The sequence below is a fragment of the Notamacropus eugenii genome, chromosome 6 (assembly GCF_028372415.1).
Source record: "Notamacropus eugenii isolate mMacEug1 chromosome 6, mMacEug1.pri_v2, whole genome shotgun sequence".
NCBI lineage: Eukaryota > Metazoa > Chordata > Mammalia > Diprotodontia > Macropodidae > Notamacropus > Notamacropus eugenii.
The window spans coordinates 298,500,891-298,522,567 of record NC_092877.1 but is presented as its reverse complement, the minus strand read 5'-3'; the positions used below and the strand labels follow the sequence as shown (position 1 = coordinate 298,522,567).

Here is a 21,677-nt window from a genome sequence, read left to right as displayed (position 1 = left end):
CAGATGAATGGCCAGGGTGCTCATTTGGTCTTCTTTCAAGGACATGGACAGAAGTCACCCATGAATGTGATTTTGATTGTTGGAGGGAGCTCTGAAATTGGCTAAATCACAGATCCACTTGAATATTGAATGCCAGCTTGTGAATTTGAGGAGAAAACAATATTAAATTGAACAACTTTTTTGTAATTGTTTTAAAATGTTAATAATGTTAAAAAATTTACACATCTTAAATTTCATAGCAACATTTTTATATACTATTAACTTCCTATCAAAATATCATGTTTAAAATAAAATTACATCAACAATCAGGTTTATATATTTACTAATTGTTCTTACCTAATGCATAGCATCATTCTTTTGGTGTTTAGTTTCTGAGGATATTATGAGTAAAGTCTTGAGAGAAGAAAGAATTTTTAGGAAATTTGGGGAAAAGTATCCTCTTTGTTGCATTGTAAAAGATTATTATTTGTTACCGTAAATACCAGAGTAAATTGATGAAAACTGTAGCATTCTGGACCCTGCTTGGAAATTCAAGACTACACCTCACATATTCTTGTGAAATTCAAATATATTTCTTGTTACTCTCAGTAATTTAATGTAATAAATTTGATGAGATCTTTAGTTGATTATAATTCATAACTGTAGGTATAAAATAAAACTTTTATTTTGTGATGTTATACAGTGGTTACTGTTTTACCTTCTACTTCAGTAGGTTGAATGAAATAGGATCAGAATGGATATCAAAGGTCAGAGCAGGTAGTGAGGTCCAGAGTCCAGGTTTTCTGGCAAGACCCATGGTATTAAGTGGGTATCAGAAATTGTAGCCATGTAGGTTATCACTGTAGGGTGTAGCTATGTAAGTGTCAGAGTTGATAGTGACAGTCCTGGAGCCAGGAAGGCTCATCTTCTTGAGTTCAAACCTAGCCTCACAACTATTTGCCTCAGTTTCCTCATTGTAAAATGAGCTGGAGAAGGAAATGACAAACCACTGCAGTATCTTTGCCAAGAAAACCTCAAATGGGGTCACAAAGAGTCGGACACGATTGAAACAACTAAGCAGAATGACTCAGAACTAAGTAGGCAAGCTAAAATCAGGGTAATGCATGGGTGAGTCGTAAAAGTCAAGAAAAGTAGACAAACTGAGTAAGCACAGTGGAATCAGGAAGATTTAATTGAAGTCAAGAGAAAAATAAACACAGGTCTGTAAAATCAATCAGAAATAACATTTATAGAAGTTGAAGGACACAAAGGTCTTTATACAGGAAATCAGATTGGAGGTGACAAAGAGAAGATGACCTTTATAACTTAGACAGCATTTTGCTGTTTCAGCAATTTTTTTATTCTTTCAGACCATACAGTAGCTAATTGACAAGTGTAGTTTAGAGCTTGCAAGTGAAAATAAGTGAGAATACTTGGCTTACAGAAGGGAGAAAGAGGAAGGGGAGAAGGGACGATTCCTGTCTGTTACATCGTACAGTTTTAGTTTATTTTATTGGGCAGGTTAGTTAGCCTCTTAATGCCCCAGTGATTCCATTTTAACGTCCTCTTTTTCATAAGGTAAGAACTGAGTCATGTGAGGTGAATGTGCCAAGATAATATTCTGAATATTTTCTAAGTTTATATTCTTAGCTTTCAGGTCAAACACTATATCAACTAAAAAGGTTACTTTTATCTGCTGTGCCATTTTGCTGCAGTCAGCAAAAATTCAGAACACTGCAGCATGACAAGCAGGCAGGGGTTCATACTCATCAAGCCAGTTCTGTGATTTAAGCTGTTTTTATTATAGATACACAAGAGCTACAGTTTGTCTATTATAGTCTGTTAATTCTTGAATGTAAACATTTTGTTCTTTGTAAGATTTATTGGTTTAATGTCATTAGCATGAAGCAAGTGGATATATCCCATGTTTAGACTATGGTATATAGTTAGATTTTAGGGGAGAAGTGTTTGTTAAATTTCTGAAGAAGCAATGAAGGGTAGAAGAACATATATTTAAGTTTAAATGACTGAATAATATGGTGGTCAGAAAGTTTGTGGTTAGAGAACATAGGAATGACATTTCTAATGAAATAGTGAATTCTCTCATTAATTTGTATATAGTGCTTTCAAATAAATGCAAGAGATTCATTTCCTAAATGAATCATTTACTTAACTGCAGTGCATCATGATGAAGCTGTTTCTCATAATTCTGTTCATTTCCTTCCTAGTCGTCTTTTGTTTGGGATTCATATTTTATCTCTCTTTTCTACTCACCTTTCTAAACAAATTGGATTCTCCCTAATGATTTCTTTTATTGTATATCTATTTTGGTATCTATTCAATTCTTGATAATCAGCACCTTTACAGGGAGCACTGGTATATATACTGGTAGATAATCTCAAAGCAGTTTTTCTTTGACTTTGTAATGGATGTCCCTATTTTGGCAGCAGATTTTCCTTCTCAGTCTTGTTTTATTTTTATTAATATTAAGGTTAAGTGAGCATACACAGCCTGACCATGTAGCTAGTTGTGAGTTATAATCATGGTTGTCAGTGAGGGGAATATGACATAGGATTAAAAATATGAATGATATAGAATAATGTGAATAATAAAAAGTTGACTATATTTAAAAAAAACTATTCATAGAAACAAAACTATCATTTCTTCATTTCCCTTTCCTCCCTCAAATTAGTGCTTTAGATTAAACCAAATTAGACTCACTATCATTTTTTTGGACTGATTTCACATGCCAGAAGAAAGCTAATTGTATTTTCCAGTACAGAGTTTCTGCTGTAAGGAAAGATAATGGTTACTTTTCAGTAGAAAATGAGAAAATTACCATATTTTATTTTATTTTATTTTTTGTAGGAAGCAAAGCCCTCTGCTGAGGACTTGGGGGAAAAGAAAGAAGGAGAATACATTAAACTTAAAGTCATTGGACAGGTGAGTACCATCATTTACCCAATCTATCTGATGATCATGACCTCCTGTCCTTTCATTTCTTTTTTTTTTTTTTTAATTCCTCTTAAACCTATTTATTCTTATAGAGATCTGCAGTCTACAATCCCTTTTGGCCTCTCTTGGCTTCCTTAGCTGTCGTCTTCACTGATCTACTTAATACTGTCCTCTCCCTTTGAATTCTTTGCTTTCTCTTCATATCACCATTCGTACTTTGCTGTATCCAGCCCCTGGCTTAACCCCACCATACCTTTTCCACTCTTACTAGGGTGGGGGAACTATTGAATGGAGCCTGGGGAAATCACACAACTCTTCTTACTGGAATTTTTATAGCTTTATCTAAAATTTTAGTTTGTCAGGCCTTTCCAGGCCTTTTATTATTCTCTGATTAACTTTACCACAAAAGTTCCACACCTCCTTTTTACTTCTTACATTTTATGCCATCCTTTCACCCCCTTCATTTTAGTAGAGGACCTCACCTCATACTTAAGGAAAATATAGGTAATCCATTGTGAGTTCCTTCTTTTCCACTGTTTAACATGTCAGAGCCTTTTTTATCATTGTTCATTTTCCTTCTTTGCTTATTTCTTGCCAAAACCAAGGGCTCTATTTTTGCGTTTTATATTGTTTCTTCCTAAAAGATCATCTCCTTTTTTTCTAATCTTTAATTTCTTCTTACTTGTTGATTATTCCCTGCTGCCTGGAAGTACACCCAGTTCTTCTTCTGTGCCTGGTACACAGTAGGCATTTAATAAACATTTGTTGACTCTATCCCTCCAAAAATTTTCACTGACTCTGCTGTCCTCTTGACCTGTTGTCCTGAAAGTCTCTTCTCTTTTATGGCACAGTTCCTGAAAAAGGTCTGTATACGATTGACTCTATTTACTTACCTCTGTTGCCTTTCAATCCCATGCAGTCTGGTTTATGATATTACCACTCAACTGAAGGTACTTGCTCTAGTGATTTTTTAATTGTTAAATCCTGATAGCCTTTCTCAATCTTCATTCTTCTCAACTTCTCTGTAACTTTTTGTGCTTGACTGTTTCATCCCCTTGGATTCTCTCTTCTTTTGGCTTTTGTGGCACTACTCTCTCGATTCTCCTCTGACCTATTTGACTGCTGTTTCCTAATTCATATCTCACTTCCAACTATTTGCCACTGAGGCATTTAGGGTTAGGGTTAGGGTTTGGGTTTCTGGCCTGGGCCCCTTTCATACATTTTCTTGGTGATCTCATCCACTGCCATTGGTTAAATTATCATCTCCATGTAGATGGCTCCCAAATCTATATATCCAGCCTTAACCTCTCTTCTGAGTTCTAATCTTAAATCACCAGCTGCTTGTTAGAACTTCCTACCTGGTTGTTATGTAAACAGCTCAAACTCAACATGTCCATACAGAATTCATTATCTTCTGAAATCTACTCCAAACTTCCCTGCTTTCATTGAAGGCATCACCATCCTTTCAGTCTTCTAGGTTCATGGTATTGAAGTTATTCTTAACTGTTTTTTTAACTTAACTGCTCTTAACTCTTCTCTATCTTCCTCCCCATATCTATTCAGTTGCCAAATCTTGTCAATTCTACCTTACATTTCTCTCCCTCATTTTTTTTCCCACATGATCACCACCCTAGTTCAAGCCCTTATCTCCACTTACTTGCATTATTGCAATGGCCTCTTAAGGTCTCGCAGCTTCTGATCTTTACCTTCTCTAATTCATCTTCCACACAGCTGCCAAAATAATCTTCCTAAAGATTTTATCATTGTTATTATCTGATAGAAAAAATCTTCAGTGACTCCTTATTTATTGCCTTTGGATAACTCTGCTGCTTGGCATTTATAGTGGACAAAGAGCCAAGATTTTGACTAATGCTAGGAAACACAGATTGTTTCTAATTTTTCATTATTATATCAAAGCATCTATGAACATTTTTTGTGCAGAGAGATATTTTTTCTTTTAGTAATACACAGTCCTAAAAATGTGATCACTGGCTCAAGTGTTATGATAAGTATTGAAAGTTGTTCTCATGTCTACTAGTAATGTAATAGTAAGCCTGTTTTCCTGTAGTTCACCAACGTTGAATTTTTCTTTTTCTTTGAAAACCTGTTTACAGTGAGTGATCCTGTGTGCTTTCTTTATCTGGCTCATGTTTTGATGGGTATAAAGTAGTACAAAAGAGTTATTTTAATTTCCATTTCTCTGAGAGTTTGAACAGTTTTCAAGTAATTGTTAACTACTTGTGTTTCTTCCTTTGAGAATTATCTGTTCATATTCTATTTAAAAAACATTTAATGATCAAGGGATTGGTAGGATTCTAGAATTTAAAGCTGGAAGAGACTTTGGAGATCATTCGATTTATTTCATCACTTAATAGATTAGGAGACTGAGGCTCAGAAAGATTGAGGAACTTGTCCAAAGTGGCAGAACCATCATTGAACCCTGATCTTCCAGAGCCAGTTTTCTTTCTACTATAGCATATGCATTCTTATAAATTTGTATCAGTATCATGATTGAGAATGTCAGATTTTTATCAGGTAACATTTACCACAAAATCCCTCCCCAATCTACCTTTAAATATATTTTGGTGATATTTCTCTTTATTGTACAAGTGCTCTTACATAGTCATTCATCCATTTTTGTCTAGTAAATTTCTTTTACTTTTTGGTACAGTTTTCCTTTCCAAAATTGGGATAACCAAATTATTTCTCTTCTCCCATTTTAATGTTTCTCTCTCTTTTTATAAGATCATATATCAGTTGGAGTTTATTGAAATAGATGGTATGAATTGTGGGCCTAAACTTTTTTGTCCTGCTTTGATTTCCTTAGTGATAATACTCAGCTGTTCTTTTCTCTAGTTTATAATCTTGGGTTTATCAAATAGGATTTTGTTTTGCATGTTTTTTGGTTCTAAGGTTTTTGTTTCATTGACTTACTTTTCTGCTTGTTATGCAAAATCAAATAGGTTTTTTTCTTGCTCAAAAATTTTTATTTTAATCATTCTTTTCTTTTTAAATTTTGAGTTCTAAATTGTTTCCCTCCCTTCCCCCCACCCTCTCCCTCACCCACTGAGAAGTCAAGCAACATATTACCATATTAGCTATATTTAAAAAATAGAGTGAGAAGATTATATACTTTACTTTGCACTTCATTTTGCATATTTTGAGGTCATCAGTTGTTTCTGGAGGTGGGATAGCATTCTCCCATCAGCAGTCCTTTGGTGTTGTCTTGCATCGCCATATTGAGTAGCCAAGTCTTTCATAGTTGGTCATCATTACAGCATTGCTGTTAGAGTGTACAATGATCTTCCAGTTATTCTCACTTCATTTTGCATAAGTTCATATAGGTCTTGCCATGCTTTTCTGAAACCACTCCCTCCTCATTTCTAATCCTACGTCACCGACTGCCTGTATGTTAAGTAAATGGCTGAAACTCAGCATGTCCATACAGAGCTCATTATCTTCTGAAAGGCAGTAGTAGTCCATCACAATCGTACCACAACTTGTTCAGCCATTCCCCAATTGATGAACATTCCCTCAATTTCCGATTCTCTGCCACCACAAAAAGATACTATAAATCTTTTTGTACGTATAGGTCCTTTTTCTTTGATCTCTTTGGAATACAGGCCTAGTAGTAGTATTTTTAGGTCAAAGGGTATGCACAGTTTTAGTTTCAAATTATTTTTTTAGAATGGTTGGATCAATTCACGTCTCTATCAACAGTGTATTAGTGCACCTGTCTTTCCTCATCTCCTGCATTTGTCATTTCTGATAGGTATGAGATGAGTACCAAATAGTTTTGATAATTTTTTTTGCTTTATTTTGCAATCTAGTACTGTAAAACTTCTCTCCCCCCATCAGCCATCTTATTTTTCTTCATGGTTTCCCCTTAATATTCCCCCTTCATTTTTTAAGAAGAGATAAAGATTCACATTGGGGTAGCTTTTCAGGGGGTGGAGTGAGATGTGATTAGGAACTATGTTTACAAAGCCATTTATAAATATTTTTGAAGCATTAGTGAAAATATTACTTGCAATAAAATCATTTGGGACCAAATAAAAGAAGCCAAATAAAAAGAAGTAACTTTTTTCTTTTCTGTTCTTAGGACAGCAGTGAAATTCACTTCAAGGTGAAAATGACAACACATCTCAAGAAACTCAAAGAATCATACTGTCAAAGACAGGTTTGTATAGTACAATATAGTACAATTTCTTTTTATCAGGAAAAAAACTTTTAAAATTGTTTGAGAAAGAATAACTATAGGAAAAATTGTTTCCTTTCATTCCTTTAGCGATTAATAACTTGGGAAGGACACTAGCATTACTTTTGCCGTATTTGCTGGGATTTACTTGATGTGGGCCATTTTTTGTTGAGAATTTATAATAAAAGTGAAATTTTGAAATGTTAAGTGCTATTCAAATGCTAGGTATTAAATCATAACTAATTATTAAATTTTCTATATGTTGGCTCACTGATGCATTTAAAACTAAAGATAATTTTATTCTTAGTTTTTGGAATAGAATTTCTTAAGGCTTATACTTTTTTAGGTCTACCTGTTAGATTTAAGTGTTTATACTTTGAGTTGGTTATCCTCTACATAGCCCCAAGGATCACTACTTAATGAGTTGTATAATATTTGTTAGTGAAACTACCAATACTAACTGATACTACTATATTAACTCTAGATGTTTAAAGTCTAATGAAAATTTTGGTGCCAGATATTCAGAAATACTTGTATTTCCAGTATATATCTTGTTATTGGATCTATAGTTGATTTCTTTAGAGTACATTTTCTTTAGAAGTGTTTCCATAATTTTTAGGAGATAAATGGGCTTGGTAACTTGAATAAATGAAATTGTTTAGATGGCTAGTGAGCGTGACTCAATTTAATCAGTTATATTATAAAACTTCATCTTCGGTGTTCTGTATTACCTTGTGTAAATTCTTCATAAGTCATTTATATAGAGAGAATTCACAGAAGGAAAGGTAAGAAAAGTGGATAGACCTATTGGAAATGTCATTTCTGTTTACGTTAAAGAACTAGTTGTTAGGACAGAATCCTATTCATTCAGAATTTGTGATGAAGCAATTTACGCAGTATTACTAGGTTAGTTATTTACTTCCATAGTATGGAAAGGTCTGAAAAAACAACCTAGTCTCTAGAGTCAAGGATGATAGCTGTTTAAAATGTTGATTAAAACAAATACTTTTTAATCATCCATATCAACATGCAGTAAATGACATCCTAATTAAATGTATTCTTATTTGCTTAAAGCAGATTATTTAATGCCTTCTAGCAGGTTTCTAGTTTAGTTAATATGTGTATTCTGGTACTAAAACTTATTCCTTCTAAAACTATTTTGTAATTCATGCTTTTAAGTCAAACTAGGATCGCTCCCATTACTTCAAAAGAGTAAAAGCTTTTACTATGTTATCAGCCTAAGTGAAATTGAATTTCACCCATCCAGCTTGTACTTATTCATAGATGTTGGATGTGTTTCGGTTTTCTTTTAAAATTTTATTTACTCATCAATCCATACACAACTCTATAGTTTCAGCACACAAGTGCTTAATAAATACTTATCAATTTAAGGTTTTGAGGGAAAGTCACTTTTTGGGGGCTTGGTTTCTTCAAGTAAAATAAAAGTATTTGAGTAGGTGATCACTTAGATCCCTTCCGCTCTAAATCCTGTGATCTTCCGACATTTTCTTGTTCCCGTATTGTTTGAAGTTATGATTAATTTCTATGTGCATTCAAATAAACCAAATTTTAAATCAATTTTTTTGAGAAAATTTTAAATGATATTTAGAGCTAAGTGGGACTATCTATCTAATCTAGACTCCCTGCTATAGTTGTCAAGTAGTCATCATCTTTTAAATGCCATAGTGTTTTTAACTTTACAAAGCACTTTATGTACATCATCTCATTTGTTCTCCACAACAATCCTGTGAGATAGAAATTGCGGCTGAAAAACAGCTATTTTACATATTACTCACAAAATAGTAGTTCTTTGTCCACCAAAACATGTTTCACTTTTATAGTTTTATCAATATTACAAATGCATTCATTTAAATTGTAGTGCAGCAGAAGAATATTAGCGTGGGAGACACAGGATCTCAATCTAAATCCTTGCTTCCTGATTGACTTTGGGAAAGAGAATGAGTTCCTTCTAATTTGAAACCTATGAGCTTATCACTAGACAAAACACATACATGCGTGCGTACACACACACACACACGTGCGCGCACACACACACATACAGTGTTCTTCATTGCTTTTTTTGTGTTATATCCTGATTAATGAATATAATAACAAATAGTTCAGCAGAATCTGTCTTTCATTTTAGAGTTACAGAAATAAAGTCAGTTAGATTTTTTCTTCCAAACATAAAAATTTTTTTTAGTGTTTACTTTGCCCCCAATTACATGTAAAAACAATTTTTAACATTCATTTTTTAAAAATTTGAGTTCCAAATTCTCTCCCCCTATTGAGAAGGCAAGCAGTTTGATGTGTTAACACTTGTGCAATGAGGCAAAACATTTCCATATCAGTTATGTGGTTTTAAGAAAACATAACCACAACCTCCCCCTCTCCCCCAGAAATAAAAGTATGTTTTGATCTGTACAGACTCCATTAGTTCTTTCTCTGGGGATGGATAGCATTTTTCCATCCTTAGTCCTTCAGAGTTGTCTTGGATCATTGTGTTGCTGAGAAAAGCTAAATCTTTCACTGTCCGTCATGGTACAGTATTGCTGTTACTGTGTACAGTGTTCTCCTGGTTCTCCTCATCTCACTTTGTCATCAGTTCATGTCTTTCCAGGTTTTTTGAGAGCATCCTGCTTATCATTTCTTATAGCACAAAAGAATTCCATTGCAATCATATACAGCAATTTGTTTAGTCATTCCCCACTTGATGGGCATCCCCTCAATTTCCAATTCTTTGCCACCAGAAAAGAACTGCTATAAATATTTTTGTACATATAGGCCCGTTTCTTTTTTGTTTTTAATCTCTTTGGTATACAGACCTAGTAGTGATATTGGTGGGTCAAAGGGTTTGCATGGTTTTATAGCCCATTGGGCATAGTTGCAAATTGTTCTCTAGAATGGTTGAATCAGTTCACAATTCCACCAACAGTGTTAGTGTCTCAATTTTCCTACATCTCCTTCACCATTTGTCATTTACCTTTCCTGTAATATTAGTCAATCTTATAGGTGTGAGGGGATACCTCAGAATTGCTTTAATTTGCATTTCTCTAGTCAATAGTGATTTAGAGCACTTTTTCATATAACTGTCAATAAACTTCCTCTTCATATTCTTTGCCCATTTATCAATTGGGGAATGGCTCTTATTTTTATAAATTTGACTCCATTTTTTATATATTTGAGAAATGAGGCCTTTATCAGAAAAACTTGCTTAAGCCCCCCCTCCCCCCATCCTGTTTCCCTAGTTTATTCTTCTTTCTCTCCCTTACACCCTCTCCCCTCCTCCACCCGCCCACATCTCTGTGTCCAGTGTTCCATCCCTTCCTTCCTCCTCCCCCCTGACTGCGGTTAAGGAGATTTTCAAAGTTTTTATCCCTCTTACAGGCAGTATCATTATTCTTCTTTAATCTGTGAGAAAATTGAAAAACAAGTTACATAGCATGCCTAGGGTCTTAGTACGACAACTAGACTTGAAATCAAGTTTTATGACTTCATGACCAATGAAGTGGTTCTTTCCACTATTCCATACTGTTTATTTTAATTACATGTGACTGAATTCCAAAATGAGGAGGAATTATAACTTTTGGTTATTGGGATGTTTCATAATTATTTCTGTAATTCAGTGGATTTATTGATGTGTGTAATCCTTCCAACACTAAAGATTGCAAACTATCCATAACTTCATTGTCCTCGAAGTGTTCACCTAATATAATAGGGACTTGCTTCTAAATCTTAAAGAGTCAGCATGTGCAGTAGAAAAGGAATGAGATTGAAGTCAGAGGACCTGGTCAAATTTGAGTTTTATCACTTTCAAGCTGTGTGACCTTGGTCAAATCTGTTACATCTGTAATTCTTATATTGATCTAGTAAAAGAAGCAACATTCTGTTTTTAGGATTAAGAAAAACACCTTAATTTATAGAATACTACTTATTTCATAGGTTTTTTTTTGTTGTTGAGGAGAGTGTTGCATGTAACTTAAAAGACTATACACAAATGTACATTATTTTTATTTCTATTGTTTATATTCAGAAATGAGCATTTAACCTGGAAATCCATGTTCAGTTGAGTTGGTACCTTCCAGTTTTCCAGATTTTCCTTTATTTAAATAAGAAACTGAGACTTTTACAGTTCTGTTTTTCCATAACTTGATCATCCATCCATGATGCAAAGGAGGAACAAATTCTCCTATTTATGGTTTTAAAATAGAACATTCTTCACTTAGTGTATATACATTTTTGGTTTCTCCTTGAGAAGGAATTTTTCCCTCTTCCCATGGTGGTCTTGGGTGAGAAAAAAATGTACATTTGATTGCTTCTGGGCAAGTCATTTGGCTTCCAGGAAAGACAGTATAGAAGCACTCCGAAAAAAAATGTTCCTCAACTTTGTTGTAGGTTTAGACCCATTTATATTTTAAAACAAAATTTCTGATTTAATGTAATCCATTTTCCACCTATCACTATCATTACCTATCTGGATGCCTCTGACTGTCTTCTCTCAACAGTCTTGTCAGATTGTCATAATTAGGTTTATTTTTTAATTTCTATTAGCCCTTCTTGTGCTGATTTTTGCTACAGGAGGATTCTTCTTTTGAATTGGCAGTCTGTACAATTACGGTTCTTTAACACTGGTCGTTGGGCAGCTAGGTGGTTACGGTGAATAGAGTGCTGGGCTTGGACTCATCTTCAGGAGTTCAAATCCGGTCTCAGACACTTACTAGCTGTGTGACCCTGGGCAAGTTACTCAACCCTGTTTGCCTCAGTTTCCTCATCTGTAAAATTGGCTAGAGAAGGAAGTGGCAAGTCACTCCAGTATCTTTGCCAAGAAAAATCCCAGCGGGGTCAGAAAGAGTTGGACATGATTGAAAAATGACTAAACAATAACCTCTACCACCCTCGTCACCTGGGATTGGCAGCCTTCATTTTGCCAGCTCTCTTTCATAGGAAACATGCTTTCTACAGGTTGTTGCTTCTTTGATATTTCTTTTTTTTTCTTCCTCAGTGCCACTCAGCTAATGAGATGACCCCTTCCCAACTAGCTCAGCCTCTCTCCTTGGCCCAGCATCCATTCAAGCAGATCTGCTGACTGCAGGGCCAACAATGGCAAGAAGGGGAGGGGGAGATGTCTTCGCTAACCTTTCTGCAGGCTTCTCTAGTCTTAGAGCTGGTTTCCTAGGCAGCAGCCCCAGCCTCAGCCCCATTTCCCCAGCAGCTCCTTTCTGAGGGAATATCCAGGAGAATTAGAGTCTTACTCTGAAATAGAGCTAAATCTTATTTTAGCTTCTTATGTTCCCTGAAGCCCACCATTCTTTCCTACATATGTTATCTTTCTCTCCAGGGTTTAATAATTGTTGTAGCTCTCATGTTCACGTAGTAATATTATCCACACTCTGCCTCTGCTGAAAGCAGTATTTGAGGGGCGAGCTAGTGCAGGAGAGAAACAGCGTGGCTTATGTAAAGAGCGCTGGACTGTACAGGTCATGTACACGATGAGGATAATAGCCCTTGTCTCCCAGCTTCATAGGGTTTTTGTGAGGAAAATCCTTTGTAAACCTTAAAGCACTGTAGAAATATGTATGGTTATTATTGAGATCTGGGGAAGTCCACTATAAAGTCCTGGCTTAGCCTTCTTAGGCAAAAGAGAAAGGGGGAAGAGGGGATAGTAGGGTGGGGATTGGGTGATAATGGCAGCCAGCTGACATTTATGTAGCACGTTACAAACATAACTGTTTTGACTCTCACAATAACCTTGCACTGTTGTGAACTCCATTTTACAGATGAGGAAACCGAGGCAGACAGAACGAAACTGTTCAGCAAAAATATATATATAGTTATATATTTATTATATATTATATATATACATATATACCTATATGTACATATGTAACAATAACATACAATACACATATTTTCATTATATATGTATTATATATTAATAACATACAATATATATTATATAATATAACCTAAAATACGAAAAAAAAACCCTGACATTTTATACAGTGTTCCATACCCCCAATTTCCCATTGTTGCCACTAAGAAAAACCTTTAGAGAACTTCAAAAGGACATAGATTTGTTTCAGGGAAGGGAAAGTTGTGATTTGAGGAGGGGGGAGGGAGAAGTTGTCCAGGAGAAAGAAACCTTGGTTGGAATTTTCAGGAGGTGATTGTGGAAATGGAAGTGGGCTCACCAGTTCCTGGCGCTCTTGGCTCCTGCTGAGAAATGTACAACAATTGGTTTCCTAGTTTTATGCCCCTAACTCCATGAGGCAAGATTTTTCCACCCTCAGCCCCTGCGCCTCTTTGAGCCACTTCTTTAGTCCTGGATCTCCACTTGCTTAGAATTAGGAATGTCCTCATGGTTGGGGGAAGTGGGAAGGAGGGAAGGGCAGTCTCCTGCTCTGGTGAAAGAGAATGTGTTCCTCGCACACCAAATTGAAATTATGAATGCATTTTCCTGAAGAAATAGAACTATGTAGTTGTATTTTTAGTACAGCAGTAAGATTCAGTTATATCAAGGGCTAAGTAGGTTTTTGTGAGCTGACATAGGAACTTTAACCACCATTCACAAAAATGCATTCTGAGTTGCAAATACACAGGAATAAGTGTAAACTTTTTGGAAGACAGCCTGTTCAGACAAAATGAGTTCATTAATAGGGATTCAGTTTGGACAAATAAGTTAATATGATTAGTTTTAGGATGGTGACAATTGAGTTTTAATTTTTAAATATTTTAATAATGTTGGTATATTGTTGGTTATATGAGTCCGTAATGGGAAATAAATATTTTTAAACAAAGTATTAGCTTGTTAATTGGTAGCTTAACTCTGAAAGGAAAAAAATTTAGCAGATCTTTCTCATTTTTTATCTCTACACTGGAAAAAAATTGTAATATATTAACTTGTCAGTAACCAAGGGCAATTGATACTGTTTTCCTTTATTGCTGTAAAAAAAGTTTTCAAGGAAAGCCACAGAGCAAAGATGAAAATTGAGCCTCAATCCCAAATAGAACACAGCTAAGCAAGGAGAAGCATTTAATGCACAAAGGTCGCCTTTCTAAAAAGCTACAGCTTTTGAGAGCTGGTTCCATTTTTCTTTTTCATGACTTAGGATGTGTTTTCAGTGATTCTCAGACTTTAGACAATTCTTGTTTTTGTATGAAATGAATAGGAAGCTAAATTTATCAGAACCATGTAATAATGAGATTTCTTCACCCAAAACCCTAGAAAATAAATATTTGCATAGTGAATCCTGTTTTTCCATTGACTTCCATTGTACTTTAGAGTTTTATTTCTACTTCTGCCTTTGTCAGTTTACTTTCATTTAATTCTTTTGTGTGTCCCCTATAATTCATATGGATAATCAATTTACACGATCTCAGATTCATTTAAATGCATATATGTATTAAAATTTAATATAAAAAGCATACATAAAATCAAATCATGTAATTAAAGCACATATATGTTTAAATAAAAGAATTTTTTTTTTTTAAATATAAAGATCGCATGGTATAGTGGGTAGAGAGCTCGTCTCAGAGTCAGAGAAGACTCTGGTCCAAGTTTCACCTCAGACACATTCTGGTATGTGATCCTGGCCTTGTTCTTTAAGACTGTAAATCACAGAACCAGTGCTGATCTTCATCGGCTAAAGTAGTTTGCTCACTGGTGTGGATCCAAAATATATATTAAGTATATAGACCCAAAATATATTAAAATAGAGTCAGTATCTTTTTTTTTTTTTTAATAATCCTCTTTGACCTTATGGGTCTTGAATGTATAACTAGCCACAGTAGCTACGCCACTACCTTAGGTTATTAAGTAGGAATTCCTAGCCTAAAGATATTTTCTTGTTTGTAGATGATGTAAGTAGTCACTAATTTGCACCAGATAGCAAGTAATGTGTTCATTCTTTCCTCTCAGCTATTGTTAATTCTAATGTCTAATTTGATTGGGAGTGGTGTCTAGGTCACCAGGGCCTTTCTATAGCTCAGCTGGCAGCTGTTGGAAGACACTTAGGTCTGCTTAAAGTAAAATTTGCCTATAATGTTGGGAGTTTCTGAGTTTGACTTTTTACTAACATTGTGTTCCCTTCATTGCAAGGAGTATTCTTTTTGAGTATGTCAATGTTACAGTTTTAATTTTATGGCTGATTAGTTCTCTGCAACTTATTGGAGAATCAGAGTTTGTAATTTTATGTGAGAAACACTTAAAGCTAATGTGCTTTTCTAAATACCTCTTTTCAAAAACTTTTTTTTTTTTTTTTAGGGTGTTCCAATGAACTCACTCAGGTTTCTCTTTGAAGGTCAGAGAATTGCTGATAATCATACTCCAAAAGAGGTGAGTACAGTCTTTACTGGGAATGACCAAGTAAAATTTATTTTAAAGCTCTTTTATACTAAAATGTAATTTAAATTGTGATGACAGAGCAATTTTTTTGAATGAAGTTCCCTATTTATTTCTTTCAGAAAATACTATTTTTTAAAATACGGAGATATAATCATAAAGCTATGAGTTTGTTTGTATACTTAGCTACATCTGGCTCCTTTGGTGAACATGGCCAAATATTCCTCTAGTATGGCATGTTCAGCAGTGAGACTGTGGTTCAGTTCTATATCTTTACACATTTAGAAAATAGGTAGAAGAAATTTATATAATGCCATTAATTAAATTCAATTTAAAAATAGCTCTTTGTCCTACTATTAAATTACATTTTTCTTTTTTCCCACAGCTGGGCATGGAGGAAGAAGATGTGATTGAAGTTTATCAGGAACAGACAGGGGGTCATTCAGCAGTTTAGATCATCTGTTTTTTTTTTTCCTTTTCCCTTAATCCTTTTTTATTTTTAAACAATAGTTCTTTTGTAATGTGGTGTTTGACACTGAATTGAAACTGGCACCCTATCTCTGGGAGTCTTACTTTCAAAGTCTGGTATTTTGAATTCTAGTGCTCATTATACACTATCATTTGTTTTCATTGTGCTGAACTCTTGTGATCAAGCCGCAGCTCCCTTCCTACTTCCCTACCATCTTTTTTGAAATACGTGTATGTACATACATGCCACATTCACTAGGACTGTGCATTGCAGGCTTGAAGGTGATAAGATCTGCCAGAGCGAGTGTTCTAAATGACTTTCATATTGACCCTGAAGTTCTGGTGTGTCATTGCTTCACTCCTGGACTATAACTTTCAGTGGGCGATGGAAGTTTTTCAGAGGACTGAACTGTGGAAAAATGATGTTTCCTTAATTTGAAGCTACTTTTTAACAAATCTGATGGCCTGGACCAGAAGAGGAATATCAGGTTGGAAATGGAGATGATAGATCAGGTTACAGTCATGACTAACTCCAGAGGTGCTTCACTGAAGAGACAAACCATTTTACGATTTTAAATCTTGTCAGAAGAACCCAGAAAAGTTACTAATTTTCCATTAGCAATTAATAAAGGTATTGATGCAGAAATGTATGTAGCAGACCACTGCTATCTTTTGACTTTATTGTACTTTTTGGCCTGGGACATGGGTTTTAAATGGACATTATCTGTACCAGCTTCATTAAAATAAACAAAATATTTGTAAAAATTGTATTAATGTTCTTTTTCTTTTCAGATTTGCAGAAAAACTAAAAACAAACATGCCAGACAATTATTCTTAACAGTACAGTAGACATCTATTAATTTTGAGTCTAAATAGTCATGTTCTTCAGTACTCTGTTGTGATTGTTGTCATATTAAACCTACATCACCAGACTGTGAAATACCTTCTGAATCTGCCTACAAATACTAAATTGTGTCCAATGTAGCTTCTGTGTTAAGTATGTTATTGTATTCTGATTTTTTAAAAATTGGGTCTGTCTACATAGTAATTTTTCAGCTAACCAGAAATAGTACCTTTCCCAGTTCTAGATAAGTGGGAGTTTGCTGTAAATAATGAATGATGCTCCAAAGTCTTATGTAAATCCTTAATCTATAGTGATAATTTTAATACTCTTTTTAACACAGATTGTTTCCTGCTAAGTTAAAGTCTGCTATACTTATAGATTGTATACCTTTCTTTGATTTTTTTTCTTTTAGTCATTTGAAAGATTGACACTTTGTATAAAATTAAAAAAAAAAACAACTTGTTTCAGATTAGAGGACTGTTTTCCTGTGATCCATTCAACACACACAAAAAAATGTTTATAACATCTCATTTCATGTTGAGCTTGATTCTAAGTCACGTTAACCTTCCAGATTTGACAGGTAAAAATCAGCTGAACACGCTTGAAAAAAACAGATGAAGTGTTTTGGGCAATAGCTGAGCTTCAAACTTTTCTGCTATGAAGTACGCATTTCATAAACTATTATCTCACATATTCTACTAAACTCAGTTAATTGGAAAACAAAGGAATTGAACCATTTTGCCACATTAATATATTCCTGTATCTATGACTTTAGAAAACTTAGTTTTCTTCACACATACATAATATCTGAATAAGTTATTAGAGAATCGAATGCTGAACTGTTCGTTTAGCACCTGTAATTAAATACTTGGCAAAGTATTAAACTGTTATATAAGAAAGAATTAAACCATGTTTTTTAAAGCATAGAATTGTATCTTTTAAAGTCTCAATTGGTAATCTCAGTTGAATAATTTAACTATTTGGAAACAATACATTATTTTGCTACATTCAGGACTCGTATTTTGAATGTTTTGATATGCTGGGCAGTGGAAGGAAATTTCTTGATTTTAACTTAGGTGATCCTTCTCAAGACTTATTGTACGTTGACCCTGTGGTTAGATTTCAGGTGTATGTATTTGGTGTATTAAGGAGAAAATAAATTTCAGTGTAAACAGTTTGTAAAATGAAAGAGGAATTGGTTTTTCCTTAATTCTGTTTTGCTTGGTTGATTCATTTCACTGGCCCCTTCATAAAGTAGCACAAACCAGAGACAGGCTGTTTAGATCTACCTTTTCTATTTCTCAGTGTAGGGGCCATGAAGCCATACATATTGTCTGACCTGTTTTCTGGTCTGATCTACCTAAAGCAAGGTTGTCAGTAAAATAACAACATCATATTGAAAATTATGATTGCCCAGTAGTAACGTAACCTAGCAGCAATGTTAACTTCCATGTGTACACTATTAATTCCTCTTCAATTTGAGACTGTCACAGGAAAAAAGTCCTTGTGTAGGAATAGCATTGTAGAGGAAATGACATGCAGAAATGAACCTTAAAAAGAACATGTAATATAATCCCCAGATCACCTTTCCTTGAGGCTTTTACTCATTTGTTTGGAATGGCCTTAATGAATGAGGCGTCAGGTCTGTTCAGTGACAAATAATTTCCATTTGACCTCTACTTAAAATTTCTTTTTAGCATCTCTTCAGTTCAGGCATAGAAGAAGATCTGGATTTATGGTCACTTGAGCTTTAACTTCGTATAAGGAGTAGATTAAGAAGAATTCTAAAGAAAGACATACACATACATAGAAAATGCATACACATGTATAAACCTTATCTAATTCTCTATTTTATATAGGACATAAATTCATATTCTCTTTGGAGCACCTATTTTTTTAAGATGGAACTTCGAATGAGTCCCTTTTGGGCTCCACACATAGAAGAACATTTTGTCCAACATTAGAATGAACTGCCTCATGAAATTTTGTACTTGTAAGTAGAAGTGTTAAAGTTGTGGTGGGAATACCTCTGCTTAGGGATAGTATAGAAGGGATTCCAGCACTGGGTGGGCAGTGGGACTAGATGACCTCAAAGACCCCTGCCAGTTTGTAAGATTCTATATGATACCTAAAGTCCCAACTTCTACAAGAAGCCTTTCCCAGTCCTCTTTAATCTTGGTGCCTTCGCTCTGAGATTATTCGCAACATACTCTGTGTACATATATAGCTTTTTTGCATGCCATCTTCTACCTAAGAAAGTGAACTTGAGAGCAGGGACTGCCTGTTGCTTTTCTTTGTATTCTAGTGTTTAGTGCAGTTCCTGGCACATAGTAGATGCTTAATAAATGCTAATTGAGTTTATTTTCTCCTATTTTTTTTAGGAAGGATGGCAATTCCAAGAACACTTAGAAGGTACTTTAAAGTGACCTTCTACCAGTAGTAATGAAAATCTGATTTAGTGGCATATTAATGAATATTAGACAATTAAAGGTGTCAATTACAGTGTTCCTGTGGACTTTAGTTACCCGAGTTTCTTTATAATGATAGACTTCTAATGTCATGAGCCTGGACAAAACTCATTACTCCTTGAGCATTTGGGGGCTGAAGACTTCTAGGTTTCCCTTAAATATCCTATGGTACACAAATAGAGCAGAGCATTTCCTTATAAAATCAAGCTTAGAAAAAGTACCCTAAACATTCCTGCTTTTGACCAGAGTTTAGTAGGTTAATGGGGTCCAATGGGGCATAACAAAGACTGTCAACAATGTTATTTAAAAAGAAAGGCATTTTTTTTTTCTGAATTAGCTCCCAGGTATGATCTTAGAAGGTTTAATTAAATATGGATGCAAAGCAAAAAAGTGTCTATAGACACTAAAGTAAATTAACAAGGGCGAAGGGGGTTGGTACCAGTGTGTATCTTTGTAAAACACTCTTGCTTTCAATAGATTTCCCATAGCCATTCAATGTAATTTGATTTACAAATTTCACCTACATGTAATTTTTCAAGATTACATTTACAGAATAAAGCATATAATGGTAGTGGCCAGAGGTCAATTTTTCTGACTGAGCAGGTAGAATTAGCAATTATAGGACATCCAAAGTGCCAATTACTAATAGAGATATGTAAGCTGTAAAGATCTGACCATTACAAGCTGTAGTGTGGCTAACCCTTTCGTATTTTTGGGATTAGACTACTACAATATCTTGATAACATTTTGCCTCCTCTCAACCCAGTTCAGCCAGTAATACTCTTTAAAAGTGCCTAGTATGTGCAGAACATTGTATAAGTTACTAGGATACTAAGATAAAACAATGCTTCCTGCTCTCAAAGAGCTTGTTTTCTCTGATCCATTATTCATATTGATTGCATTTAGACTAATTTCATATATTGATCTGATTTTTTTGTTCTCCAAAACACTGAAGTGAGTCCTTAATAGTAAACTTTAAGTTCCTTAGCTTAGCATTCAAGACCTTTTACAATCTTGGTTGCACTCTACCTTTCCAGCTTAATAAGCGTTTATTAAGTCCCTACTATATGTCAAACATTGCTAGGTTTAGGGGATATGAAGGTAAAAATGAAACTACCTGCCTTCAAATTTTGTATTCTATGGGGAGAGAGGACATGTATAGATATAGGTCTACAAACAAAACCAGTACAAGGTAATTTGGAGGATGAGGCAATGAAGGATATCTGAGTTGAGTTTGACGAATACTAGGAACCGAAAAGTGAAGTGGACGCAATGCATCCCTGCACGAAGGCAGATGTGTGAAATGGAGTGCCATGTATGAGGAATGGTAAGGCAAATTTGAATATAGAGGGTATGTGGAGGGTTGGGGCCAGATTGGGAAGACTAAATGCCAGAGAAGTTTATATTTGATTCAAAAATTATTAAGGAGACCCTGGAGTTTCTAGTCAGACCTGTACTTCAGGAATATCATTTTGATAACTTTATGAAGGAGCCCTGGCCTCTTGAGATATGATTTCGTATCACCAGCTGCATTTTGGATATCTCCAACTAGATATCCTATAGACATCTCAAACTTGACATGTCCAAAATCTTCCCCAGCCTACCTGTCTTCTGAGCTTCCATATTACTGCCGAGAGCACTACAATCCTTCCAGTCATCCAGATTCAAAACCTAAGTGTCATCCTCGACTTCTCACCCCACATACCTAATCCATTGCCAAATCTTGTCACTTCCGGCATCTCATCTACATCCCTTTCTGCACACACAGAACCACCTTCATTCAGGCCTTCATCATCTCTTATCTAGAATGTTTAATTGTTCTCCCTCTTCTCTATTCAGTTACCAAGGTGAATTTTCAAAAGTGGAGGCCTGACCATAACCCCTATATGCACATGGACATGAGAGCATGTCTGTGCACATGCACACACACATACACTCAATATATTTAAGGGACAACCTATGATCTCCATGATCAAATAGAAAGTCCTTTGTTTGACATTGGAAGTTCTTCATAACATGACACCTTTCCAGTCTACTTAAACTTTATTCCCTACACACAATCTGCTATCTGCCTACATTGGTCTTACTTACTGTTTCTTCTACACATTTTATCTTTTATCCCTGAGGCTGAAGTTTACCATGCTCCTGACCTTTAAGATTCAGTTGAAATTCCAGGTTCTACAAGGTATCTTTCCTGGTGCAGCTGATAGGGCAAGGCCTTTTTTTTTTTGTATCCCCGGTAGTTGGCTTAGTGTCTGACATATAGTAAGTGTTTAACTGAATGAGAGAGAAAATGAAAATGACTGGACACATACCCCTGGAGGAGAGAGGATGGGATATTTAGGGCATAAATATAAGGGTTGCTTTTCTTGAGAAGGGCCATCTCTTTTTCAGACACTGGAATAAAGGAGGAAAGAATTTGGA

General features: G+C 35.0%; 2 protein-coding genes across 3 annotated transcripts in view; one reads left to right on the top strand and one right to left on the bottom strand.

The window, feature by feature from the left end:
* The window catches only part of SUMO1 (small ubiquitin like modifier 1), a 43,501-nt gene extending 26,795 nt beyond the window's left edge, over nt 1-16,706 (top strand). The window contains exons 2-5 of the mRNA XM_072617304.1: nt 2,848-2,922; nt 7,037-7,114; nt 15,396-15,467; nt 15,859-16,706. Coding sequence (XP_072473405.1) covers nt 2,848-2,922; nt 7,037-7,114; nt 15,396-15,467; nt 15,859-15,927 — 294 coding nt within the window. The 3' untranslated portion in view covers nt 15,928-16,706. The remainder of the gene's footprint in view (nt 1-2,847; nt 2,923-7,036; nt 7,115-15,395; nt 15,468-15,858) is intronic.
* KIAA2012 (KIAA2012 ortholog) overlaps nt 15,936-21,677 on the bottom strand; it is a 160,218-nt gene continuing 154,476 nt past the window's right edge. For both annotated transcript variants that reach the window (XM_072617302.1, XM_072617303.1), the window contains one exon: nt 15,936-18,569. The gene's annotated coding sequence lies outside the window, so the exon portion shown is untranslated. The remainder of the gene's footprint in view (nt 18,570-21,677) is intronic.